Raw genomic sequence first — 13,054 nt, forward strand, 5'->3', positions numbered from 1 at the left:
TAGCCTGACCAACATGGTGAAACCCTGTCTCTACTAAAAACACAAAAAAGTAGCCGGGTGTGGTGACTCATGGTTGTAATCCCAGCTATTTGGGAGGCTGAGGCAGAAGAATTGCTTGAACCCGGGTGGTGGAGGTTGCAGTGAGCCGAGATCATGCCACTGCACTCCAGTCTGGGTGACAAGAGCAAAACTCTGCCTCAAAAAAAAAAAAAAAAAAAAAAAAAAAAAGCTATAATGTTTATCAGCCAGCTCAGAGCCTAGTACAACACTATATATATAGATTTATATAATATATAATATGTATAGTATATAATATACAATATGCATATTATATATTATATATGTATATAATATATATTATATACATATAAAATATATTATATACGTATAAAATATATATTATATACATGTATAAAATATATTATATACTATATGCGTATATAAAAAATATATAAAATATATAATATAAAACCGATATTCAAGCATTGTATCTTTCTTTTTTCTTTTTTTTTTGAGATGGAGTCTCACTCTGTCACCCAGGCTGGAGTGCAGTGGTGTGATCTTGGCTCACTGCCACCTCCATCTTGTGGGTTCGAGCGATTCTCCTGCTTCAGCCTCCCAAGTAGCTGGGATTACAGGCACGTGCTGCCACCACATCCAGCTAATTTTTGTATTTTTAGTAGAGATGGGGTTTCACCAAGTTGGCCAGACTGGTCTCGAACTCCTGACCTCTAGTGATCAGCCCACCTCAGCCTCCCAAAGTGCTGGGATTACAGAGGTGAGCCACTGCACCTAGCCGCATTATATATTTTCTGACTGATAATGGAGTAAGTCCTATGCTGGACACATGGAAAACAGGTCGGGCATGGTAGCTTGAACCTGTAATCTCAAACCCTTTGGGAGGCCAAGGCAGGAGGATTAACTGAGGTCAGAAGTTCAAGACTAGTATGGACAACATGGTGGAGCCCCGTATCTACAAAAAAACACACAAATTGGCCAGGCGTGGTGGTGTGCACCTGCCATCCAGCTACTAGGGGGGCCGATGTGGGAGGATCCCTTAAGTCCAGGAGGTCAAGAATGCAGCGAGCCAAGATTGTGCCACTCAATTTCAATCTGGGTGACAGAGTGAGACTCCTCAAAAACAAACAAATAAATAAAATAATCTCTAAAAGTTAAAAACAAGAAAACAAGGTCTGGATTTCTATTTGGCCCAACTGGGAGAAAGGGGTGACATGGCAGTTCAACTAACTTTGTGTGTAACCCCATCCTGTCAATACATCCTGTCACTACATCTGCAGGTCCCTAACTTTTGTAATAGCACACACGAGAAAGAATTTTAAAGACCAAATCACCCTTAAATTCCGACAAGCAGCACTATCTTCAGCACATTTTTGTAGAGTCAAGTAACCATTTATGTCTACCCCATTTAAACCTTTGCTATCAAAGCTCCTACAGCAAATCAACTAAATAGTTTCACCTCTTTTGTCCTACAGGGAATCTAGCAACTGCCACAAAACTGTGAAAGTGGCATGACCAGGATAAAGGAACTAACTGAAAGTGTAAGGCAGATTGAAGCCAAACCTTTTTTTTTTTTTTTTGGAGACACTGTCTCGCTCTTCTTGCCCAGGCTGGAGTGCAGTGCAGAGGCGCTATCTTGGCTCACTGCAACCTCTGCCTTCCGAGTTCAAGCAATTCTCCTGACTCAGCCTCCCGAGTAGCTGGGATTATAGCCTCATGCCACCACACCCAGCTAATTTTTGTATTTTTAATAGAGACAGGGTTTCATCATGTTGGCCAGGCTGGTCTCGAACTCCTGGCCTCAAGTGATCCACCGGCCTCGGCCTCCCAAGGTGCTGGGATTAGAGGCATGAGCCACCACGCCTGGCCTGAAGCCAAACTTTTATGCTTTGAGGAAAAAACTACAAAATAAATTGGGCAGTAAACATAATCTGAATAACAAAATAAAAAATGAAAGCAAGATTAACCTATCACATCCTAAACTATCATAGTAGTAACATAGCTATTTTGAAATGACAAAAACAAAATCTAAAATATAACTTGCATGATTTGAGGGCCTAAAGTAAAATGGCAAAGTAAAAACGTATATACCAGAGAAAGACAAGACTATAAACATTTATGTAGCATAAATTTGTATAAGTCCAAAAATTCTTAATGAAACCCTCTGAGATATGTTTCAGAATTCACAATTTTCAGATTTTAGAAGAGTAAAACGTTGCATATACTATTGATTAAGTTAAACTTCCCAGTGGCTTCTGGAAAAGTATTTCACAATTTTCAGATTTTAGAAGAGTAAAACGTTGCATATACTATTGATTAAGTTAAACTTCCCAGTGGCTTCTGGAACAGTATTTCACAATCACAGAAACATTTTGTGCAATGAAATGTAAGCAGATTCACATCAAATGGGATAAGTCAAGACTATAAATAACTTTTGCCACCAAACTTAAGAAGAAACTTTCAGTTTTCAGAACTTTTTGTATTTGAGAATTCTGAGGATTTTGGATGATAAATTGGCTTTCTCCTCCAAAGGCAAATTGGTCTTTATAAGGGTTTGCAATTTTCCTTTTCCTCCAAAGGCAAACTAGTCCCTAAAATGGTTTGCAATTTTCCTTTTTAAGTTCAGAAATACCTCCCAAACAAAAACAAATCCCACTTAATAATTAGTTTCTTTTCTTTGAGACAAGGTCTTGCTCTATCGCCCAGGGTGGAGTGCAGGGGCAGTCATGGTTCACTGCAGCCTCAACCACCTGGGTCCAGGCAATCTTCCTGCCTTGGCCTCCCAAAGTGCTGGGATTACAGGCGTGAGCCACTGCTCCCAGCCTAAGGAAATTTTAAAATCATTTTGCCAAAATACTTTATGGCTGAGTAACTTTTCCCCTTAAACATTCACAAGAGCTACGATAAAATGTTTAAAAAAAAAAAAAAAAAAAGCTTAGTTATAAAATTTCTGTTGCAAGGGAGGGGAAGATTAAGAAGATATGCCAAACTGAAATGTTTCCAGCAACAACCTCTCCCCAATTGCATGGAGTATCTTAATCACAGGCCATGCCTTGTATTGTTTGCAAGTGTTTTAGCTTCTCTTCTATTAAACTGACATTTTACTAACAAAATCATTTTTCTGAAAGGCCTTGTACATTGTCTTAAACACAACAGTCATACAATAGGTCACTCTGAGTTTTTTGTTTCTGTTTTTGTGGCAGGGTCTTACTCTATTGCCCAGGCTGGAGTGCAGTGGCACAATCTCAGCTCAGTGCAACCTCTGCATCCTGGGTTCAAGTGACTCTCCCGCCTCAGCCTCCTGAGTAGCTAAGGTTACATGTACCCAACACCACGCCCAGCTAGTTTTTGTATTTTTAGTAGAGATGGGGTTTCACCATGTTGGCCATGCTGGTCTCGACCTCCTGACCTCAAGTGATCCACCCGCCTCCGCCTCCCAAAGTGCTGGGTTTACAAGCGTGAGCCATCCCACCTGGCCCAATAGGTCACTATGAAAAATTACTACAAAGATAATTCACATTCATTATAATAAACCTTGAATATGCCAAAGGTATATTTTTCAAATCTTTTACATTAATTATCTAAAGATGAACAGAATAAACATTCCCGGCACACTCCTTCAGGCAGGTGTGCCTACAAACACAAGACTGTCAAAGGTAATTTAACTGGGTTCTTAATGAATTACCTTTCTATTCTACCAGTAAAAAGAAAATAGTCCTGCTTAACTCTCAGCACCGTTGTGAGAATCAAATAAAGCAATGTAGAAGTTTTCCGAAAACTGAAAAGTATATAAAATAATCTAGAAACTGACCAGCAGAGAGATGAATAAAAATGATGCTAAATTTCAAGCTTTAGTTTAGATTAGTTAGTTCTTAACTCCAGGTGTATGTAAGAATCACCTGGGGAGCTTTTAGAAAATACATACTGATGCCTGGGCCCCCAACATAACAACCCAAACCAACTCTATGGGGAGTGAAAGCCTGCTATCTGTATTTTTTAAAATTCAAATGACTAACGCAGAGTGCAGATCATGAGCCACTAAGACAAGTGAATCTATTTACAGAAGCTGTTGAGAAGAATATAGACGGAAGGTTATTGTTTTTTGATTCTCCAGACTACAGAAATATTTAAGTTCTATCTACCTTCAACAAAACACCATGTATGGTGTGAATCTATTTTAGCTGTTGAAAAGGGGGGAAAAAACCTTTAAACATAAACCTCCTGTAAGTACTTGCACATAGACCTACACAACTTAGATCAACATGTGTTGTAATATGAAATGTGCTTTATGTGGTTGATTACTATATTAGATTAACTTTTAGAAAGCTTTACAGAGTAAACATGTACTTAATTATAAACATGTATATATATATCATACGTAAAATGCTACATATGATAAATTCAGGGTGGTGGGATTACGGGTAATCTTCACTTTTTTGTACTTTTCTGGATTACCTTTTTTTTTTTTTCTTTGAGTCAGGGTCTTGTTCTGTCACCCAGGCTGGAGTGCAGCAGCACCATTTCGGCTCACTGCAACCTCCTCCTCCCAAGTTCAAGTGATTCTCCTGCCTGAGCCTCCAGAGTAGCTGGGATTACAGAACATGCCACCACACCTGGCTAATTTTTGTATTTTTAGTAGAGAGGGGGTTTCACCATGTTGGCCAGGCTAGTCTCGAACTCCTGACCTTGTGATCCACCCACCTCGGCCTCCCAAAGTGCTGAGATTATAGGTGTGAGCCACCGCGCCTGGCCAAATGTATGTTTTAATGGCTGCGATAAAAGGGCTAATTTTGTGAAATGAAAATGACATATACAACCTCTGAGGTTGGACAGTATTCCAGCAAGGTTCAGAGGCTTTTCAACACAGCATCAATGTGGTAAAGAATAAAAGGATGATGCAATGATTCATGTGTTCTAAAAGTAAGTATATTTTATATATCAATGTGTAAGGAGAAGCCATTATGCTCTTGAGAGAGGCACCTTTAAAAAAAAGATAAAAACTATTAATCCCTGATATACCTGCTTCTAACAAAGAAATATGCAATTAAAATAGGCACCAAAAGAGATACTTCTTTTTTTTTGTTTTCTGTTTTTTGAGACCGAGTTTCTAAAGATGAACAGATTATCTAAAGATGATGATCTTGTTGCCCAAGCTGGAGTGCAATGGCGCAATCTCAGCTCACTGCAACCTCTGCCTCCCAGGTTCAAGAGATTCTCCTGCCTCGGCCTCCCAAGTAGCGGGGATTACAGATGCGCAACACCATGCCCGGCTAATTTTTTGTATTTTTAGTAAAAACGGGGTTTCACCATGTTAGCCAGTCTGGTCTCAAACTCCTGACATCAGGTGATCCGCCCACCTCAGCTTCCCAAAGTACTGGGATTACAGGCGTGAGCCACGCGCCTGGCCCAAAAGAGGTATTTCTAAAAGCAGTTAAGAAAGCCCCAAAAAGGCCCTCAGTATTCATTCAACAAATATTTTTTGAGCACTTATTACATGCCATGCTCTACACCAGGCACTACAGAGACAGAGGTAAATGAAAAACTATGTCCTGGCCTTCAGAGCTTTCAGCCTTTCAGGTACCTAAGAAATATCTATAACAATTATACGCCCAAAGTCCTCCTCAATGCCACAGTTCTGATTAAAGTGTTACTTAACATCTGAACATACTACAGCTGGAGGAAAAAAGCTAATTACAGTACACTATGATACTGTGTTATATGAAATGTGCTTTATATGGCTGATTACTACATTTAATTGATACCAGTTTTAGAAAGCTTTACAGAGTAAACATGTACTTAATTATAAATATGTAGTCTGTGGTATTTTCCACAAAAAATTATACATTAGATGTTTGGCCAAACCTATAACCTCAAAATATATTTGTTTCTATAGGAGAAAAATCAGATTGTACACATCATTTTTAGTCTTTTTAAAGCTGCCAGGTATTGCAAATTAGTTTTAATGTCGGTAAGTATTGCATTACATATAGTTCTAAATACTGTACTGATTAACCACATCACTTTTGCTGAAGTTAATTGGTGACTTTAAAGGTTGAAATTTTAAAAGAAAAGGATATGCCAGCATCAGGTAAACCAAAAGTCTTTAAATCTATAATCTCTAAAACAACCTAATGAGAAGTTAGCTCTACCTGTTTAACTACTTTTTAAACACACACCCAATTAATATAACCGTAAACTTCAATGGGTGAAGCTTTCTCCTAAGTTACTTATTTAAAAGTTCATAACAAAGAGAGCGTGAAGACTCAGGAAAGCCATTCTAAGATACAAACATCTACTCTATTAACTACATGTAAAGGAGTTTTATAAATATGTTGATATAAATGTCAGAGCCCACTATAACATTATCAACATTGTTTGTGCTTGTAATAGCTGCATTTAAAAAATATTCTAGGAGAAACTTAAAAATGTAGGTTCCTTTCCCTCTAACCTCTCTAAATAGAATCATTTTAACATACATTTTTAAAAGAAAGTTACCCTATAGTTATTTTATAAAAGAATAAGCTCAATGTTTCACCAAAGTATTTTTTCCATACCTATGAAGCTTCTCTCTTGTCATTTAACTTTTATTCACTACCTTAATATTGTCATAAGAATGATTTCTTTTCCTGACCAGCTATTATATATATTGTCTTGCTGATGTCTACATAATTACCTCTAAGTAATCCCCTTCTTGGCACTTTTCGTTTTCTAATAATTTGTGCTGAAGAAAAACGATACTGATTTCCTATGAGCTTACCTGTTGCTTCCTTAAACATCATTTTAGTTAAACAGAAAGCATTTTCTTCTCATTTTTGTCTATATAATTATTAAATTTCAGAACTAAAAGAGCCTTACAGGGGACCTAGTAAAATTTCCAGTTTTACAAAAGAGAAAACAGGCGCACTGAAGGAAAAGTGGCATAACCAAGATGAAATTATTTTCAATGTAGATACCAGTAAGTAAAACAAGATCTGGCAAAAAGAATTGAATGTAGTAATTCAGCAACTTGATTGAAAAACTGATTATCAGCCAGGTGCGGTGGCTCACTTTGGGAGGCCGAGGCGGGAGGATTACCTGAGGTTGGGAGTTCAAGACAAGCCTGACCAACTGGAGAAACCCGTCTCTACTAAAAATACAAAATTAGTTTGGAGTGGTGGCGCATGCCTGTAATCTCAGCTACTCGGGAGGCTGAGGCAGGAGAATCGCTTGAAACCGGGAGGCGGAGGTTGCAGTGAGCCGAGATCACACCATTGCACTCCAGCCTGGGTGACAAGAGCGAAACTCCATCTCAAAAAAAAGAAAAGAAAAACGGACATCACATTAAAACAATATTTAATATCTCCTTGGTTTTCAAATCTGTTCATTATTGATATTTTAGTAAGTTTCCCTATACAAATTTGGTTTCTAAAAGTTATTATTTAAACAACTTAATTCTTTTTTAAAATAGAGATAGGGTCTCACTATGTTGCTCAGGCTGGTCTTGAACTCCTGGACTCAAGCGATCCTCCCACCTTGGCCTTTTGGGATTATAGGCATGAGCCACTGCACCCGGCCTAAAATAATCTTATCACTTTGTAAAATGGCAGAGAAAACATCTCTGCCATTTTAGAACTCTGCCATTTTAGAAGGCTAGAACTGAGTTGGTATGACGCATTTAAGCAAAACTGGCTCTAAAGATGATCAGTAGCGCTTGGAATTTGAGACACGCATTCTTTAATAAGTAAACTGGGTTCAAAATCTCTCATATTAAAAATAATAAAAATAAAATAATTGAATCAATAAGCATCTTTATTGTAAATTAATTCAAACTGTGTTTGGAGTTGGAGATTTACATTATATTCTTTGTAATTCACAAGATTTTCATAACAATGATAGCCGGAATTCAAGAAGACTAGAGCTTTTTGTCATGCATCTCTTAGAATGAGGCCTGCTACAAACATATGATTAAATGTTACAACTTCTTTTTTTTTTGAGATGGAGTCTCATGCTGGAGTGCAGTGGAGTGACCTTAGCTCACTGCAACCTCCACCTCCTGGGTTCAAGCGATTCTCCTGTCTCAGCCTCCCCAGCCTCCCGAGTAGCTGGGACTACAGGCACGCGCGAAACCACGCCCAGCTATTTTTTTTTTTTTTTTTTTGTATTTTTAGTAGAGATGGGGTTTGGCCATGTTGGCCAGGCTGCTCTCGAATTCCCGACCGCAGGTGATCCACCCGCCTCAGCCTCTCAAACTGCTGGGATTACAGGCGTGAGCCACTGCACCCGGCCCCCAAATGTTACAACTTCTAACTGAATACCTTAAGACCTCTTAACATCAGAGTTATGGAATAAAGTTCAAGTATAACTCATACAAAGAAAAAAATTAGCAAACATACTGATAAAAATAAATAATGTTTACTTATTTAAAATGTTGTGGTGGCACATGCCTGTAGTCCCAGCTACCAGGGAGGCTAAGGTGGGAGGGATCACTTAAGCCCAGGAGTTTGAGGCTGCAAAGAGCTAGGCACCACTGCACTCTAGCCTGGGAAACAGAGCAATACCCTATTAAAATATATATATATATATATATCATATATGATATATATACACCTATATATAATCTATATATCATATATATAGATATATATACCTGTCATAAAATGTATTGAAAAAACCCTTAAAATTTTATATTGCTGAAATTATTTCTAATAATAAGAGATAAATGATGTTCCTAGTCAAAACTGAAAAAGGGATATACAGAGAAATTAAAAGTAGGTGAGAAAGGAATAAATCATGTTTATTTTCAATGCTAAAATAATAGTCAACTCAAACAACCTGGGACTATGATTAATACACAGTACCTGTCAAACTAGCACAGCATGCTAGGTAAAAGATATGAATCAAAACTACTGCAAGACACATGGTTAATTCCTGATATACTTATTTCTGAATTTCTATCGTTTTCCATTTTGAAATAGCCTCTGGTTTGTTAGCAGTCTTCTCATGACAAGCTTCTTTAAATACAGAAAATGTATCTCTGAAAGTGATACACTGAGTCAGAGTTATCTTAAAAGCTACCTTTAAGATAACTTTTTTACTTCTCTAAACTACATCCCCACCTCTCCCAGGGAATGCTTATTAGCCCTTTTCAATTTCCTTTGGCACAAACAGGGGACTCTCCTAACCTAGGAAGACTTAAAATAGTGAGTTGTCCTCATCTCTGATACCCAGGTGTGCTTAAGGTCAAAATTTAATATTCCCTTTTCAATATTAATCCATTCATTTTATTTTAGTTGCAATCATTCAGTGGTTGGGAGTAACACTTGGATCACTTAAAGTAGTAAAGAAAATTAGATTACAAAAAATGCAGCAGCTGTTCATGACAAACTCTGCATGAAAATTGTAGGTAAAGACCAGAATCCAGATATATCATGTCCACCCTCTGCCACTGTCCTTATAGGAGGGAGAAATTTGCAGTTATTCAAATAAAGGTTTCATTTACCAAGAAGCTTTAAAAAATACCTAAGTTCCACTCATACTGCAAAACGTTCATTTAAAACCACTTTTAGCTAGTCACTAAATCATTATATCCTAGAAATAAATATGTTCTGCTCTAGCTTAAAAGTTACAAAATAAGAATCTTTAACATCCCTGTAATTTAAAACTTTTTAAAGCGAATTAATCACGGATTTTTCCCTCTACCTCGTTAGTATGATTGGTGAGGTCTTTTTGAATTTCACTAAAAATTAGGAGGTATAATGGCATAAATGCAAATTAAGTTCACCAAGTCAAACAAAGTACTAAACATAAAGGTTATAGAATTTTAATATACTAAAGAAAACAGCAAGGAGGCAAGGTAAAAGATTTGGTAGGAATTCCATCAAAACTCTGCCAATTGTGGGGCAAGGTAGACATGTGTTAAACTGTATTTTATTCAGGTCTTCACACTATGAAGCATCATTACACAACTTGACTTTGTAATTTTTTCCGGAAGCAATAAAGAACTGTTCTCACTTTCTAATCAGCTTCAGCCGAATCTTAAGGGCTACAAGTCACCCAAAGCCTGGCAACAGTAACTTTTCTTCCTTGACCCAAGAAGGCAGAGTGCCAGAGGGAAATAGCAAAGAGTAGCACTATATAAACAGGGCAAGAGGCACAAGAGCAGAGGCAAGTTATATAACCAAAATATATTTTAAAACATGTTCATAACTCGTAACAACCTTTGCCTTTAGTTGGTTTCTTGTTTGGAGTATCAGTTGAAACAGTTAATTCAATATTATCTGGATCGCCTCCTTCCTCTTCAATAGCCTACATTAGAAAGAGAAGTTAATATGCTACACAATCTATCTAAACTTATTTTATAAAAACGAAATGAAAAAAAATTTAGCAAACCTCAAGCCTCAAGACATTAGAATTGCCAGTCATTTCATCAACCGACTTCAAAAATGAGCAATTAAACTACACGAAAGAGTGAGAGCAACTTTCAGGGGAAAAAAATCATTAGGTATCAAAATCGCAAGGAGTTTTAAATTCTACCGTGTCAAGATAATTAAATATCACATCATACTGGCCAAAAATCTAAATATGTTCTATTGCAGAAAAGTTGCTAGCTACTAAAGTAAATAACTAAAAAGAGTTTTCCTAGTTTCTGTAATGCAAACTTACTGCTCCTCTGCTACAATTCCAACGCTCACTCAAATAAACCAGAAAGCTAATCAGGAAAGAAAAAGTAATTATTGCGCTGATGCAAAAACTAAAAGCCTAGTGGAAAACAAACTCTGTCACCCACCCATCAACTCCCACTACCAATTCCCCCTCAAGATGGGGAAGAAACGGTTGGGCACAATTAAACGGTAACTTCGCAGAAGTCACCAAAGTAACCATTCCCTCTGAGGCCAAGAAATGCACACGCTCACCATGGCTAAAGGCTGGGGACCCAGCGCCTCCCAGGTCTCCGCGATCGCCCTTGGGAGGCCGCGCCGGCCGGCCGCAACCCTCGCAGCCTGGCGGGGACGTCCCGGGGAGGCGGAGGCACGCTGGGCTGCGGTGGCCGGTCCCTCGCAGGCCCGGCCCGGCCCGGGACGCGGGGCGGGGGCACCGCGGAAGGGTCCCCGTCCTCCACGCTCGCGGGAGCCGCCCCGGGCCTCCCTACCATGCCGTTCCGCAGGTCCCAGCGGCTGCGGGCAGCCGGAGGCTGCGGCGGAAGCGGGGCGCCGAGGCGCGGCCTAAGTTCCCCTTCCCGGTCCTTTCCGGTCCTCGCCGGGCCTCACCTGCTTGAGTCGGGAGATGAGCACGGTCTTGACTCCGGTGATGTCTAAGTTCCGCCGCTTCAGCTCGGACTTCAGATCGATGACCCGCAGATCGGTGATCTTTTTACCTTCCGCCTGACCCGAGGCGGCCGAGGCTGCCACCGCACCGGTAGCGGCAGCCATCTTAGAAGAGCAGCGCGCTGCCGAGGCAGCGAGTGGGCTGCAGGGCGGCGGCAGCAGCGCCAACTTCCACCCAGGCCTCGGCGGCCGCCGGCGCCGCGCAGCGCTGCGCACAATGAGCCGCTGGCCCCTCCCCCGGTCCGCCACCCTAGCGCAACCTGCAGCAGCCGCCAGCACCCGGATGACGGCCGCGCGTGCGCGTTGGCGCAGGGACCGGCAGCGGCGCGCTCGGTCGAGCCGGCCGCGGCCACTTGGGCGGTGCGCTCCCTTGTGTGAACTGGGAGGTCAGGCACGTCCTACCGCAGCAACGTCCGCCGCGCCGCCGTTCTCTCGTCGCTTCGTTAGCCATTTTCTTGCAACGTCTTGAGTCTTGAGCAACAACGATGTGCGGGCACTGAATGACATAGTGCGCGCGTTACTCAACACAAACCGAGGGGGCGCGTGCGCGCGCTGAACCTCTCAAGGAAATACTTTATCAGTTCTGCTGAATAATCGAAAAATTGTCGCCGGTGTGCACCAACGAACTAGGTTCCCCGAGTTCCATTCAAAAGACCTCAAAGCAGTTCTAGGGCTGTTAGTCCAAAGAATAGGAAGGGCTGGCCTTTGACACATGGCTCATTGGCTGTCTCAGGAGAAAACATCATCGCCCTGCCCATGGCAGCTTAGGTTATTCTAGGGCTGCCCTTCCTCACTTGAAAAACAGGAAAACTTCTTTCTTGTTGGCCTCAGGTTTGCTATCCTCCCCGGTAGACCTGATGGCTCAACACGAAATTGTTCAATGAATGAGAAAACTAGCTTATAAGTACTTGTTGCCGTTATCATATAGTGTGTTCACTATTTTGCCACCCAAAATTTGGGATTCCAAGAACAGTGAGCATCTTCTTATGGAGGATCGGCCTGTACAAGTGAGTACCTATTTGTAATTTTACCTTGTGTTATTCATTATCAAAGTGCAAGCATTGATAAAATAAAACGATTCTATAAATTCCATAAGGTGATTATGATGCACAATTAACTATACTGTATTTCCTGGTTTTACAACTTAAATTCCTGAGATCTGACTCACTTTAGGTTACTTTTTCTGATTGGCTCAAAAAAAAGGAAGACTGGACATTATAAAAGAATACCTGACATTAGGGTAGTTCTTTACAGTTTATAAGGCACTTTGACGTACAGTAACCCCCTTAATCCTTCCCAAGTCTGTCAAGTAAATCTCCGTGAGGCTTAGAGAGATTAAATGACTTGCCCATGTTCACACAGCTGGTATGTGGCCGAGCTGTGCTCAAATCCCAGGCTCCTGATTCCAAATCCAGCTCTGTCTCTGCTACAACATTGGATTCACAATAATAGAAGTTTAGAATGCAAGACTCCTTAGAAATCTTCTGGCCCATCACTTGAGGTCAGGAGTTCAAGACCAAACTGGCCAAGATACAGGGTTTAGTAGAAACCCCGTCTGTACAAAAAATACAAAAATTAGCCGGGTGTGGTGGTGAGCACCTGTAATCCCCGCTACTCGGGAGACTGAGGCAGGAGAATCACTTGAACCCGGAAGGCAGGGGTTGCAGTGAGATCCGGCCGCTGCACTCCAACCTGGGCAACAGAGCAAGATCCTGTCTCAAAAAAAAAAAAAG

The 13,054-nt window shown here is 40.5% G+C and overlaps 2 protein-coding genes across 14 annotated transcripts in view; one reads left to right on the forward strand and one right to left on the reverse strand.

Moving 5' to 3' along the window:
- The window catches only part of SLTM (SAFB like transcription modulator), a 54,577-nt gene extending 43,151 nt beyond the window's left edge, over positions 1–11,426 (reverse strand). For 10 of the 13 annotated variants that reach the window (XM_009429233.5, XM_009429231.5, XM_009429232.5 and 7 more), the window contains exons 1-2: positions 11,265–11,426; positions 10,215–10,302 (exon numbers count right to left, since the gene is read on the reverse strand). In XM_009429233.5, the coding sequence (XP_009427508.1) occupies positions 10,215–10,302; positions 11,265–11,426 (250 nt within the window). Of the gene's footprint in view, positions 1–10,214; positions 10,303–10,910; positions 11,196–11,264 lie in introns of those variants that run through there. The other 3 variants (XM_016928293.4, XM_054667599.2, XM_063795084.1) reach the window with 3 other exon arrangements.
- A 215-nt stretch (positions 11,427–11,641) lies between these two features.
- RNF111 (ring finger protein 111) overlaps positions 11,642–13,054 on the forward strand; it is a 163,874-nt gene continuing 162,461 nt past the window's right edge. The window contains exon 1 of the mRNA XM_063795060.1: positions 11,642–12,328. The gene's annotated coding sequence lies outside the window, so the exon portion shown is untranslated. The remainder of the gene's footprint in view (positions 12,329–13,054) is intronic.

This window comes from Pan troglodytes, chromosome 16 (assembly GCF_028858775.2).
Source record: "Pan troglodytes isolate AG18354 chromosome 16, NHGRI_mPanTro3-v2.0_pri, whole genome shotgun sequence".
NCBI lineage: Eukaryota > Metazoa > Chordata > Mammalia > Primates > Hominidae > Pan > Pan troglodytes.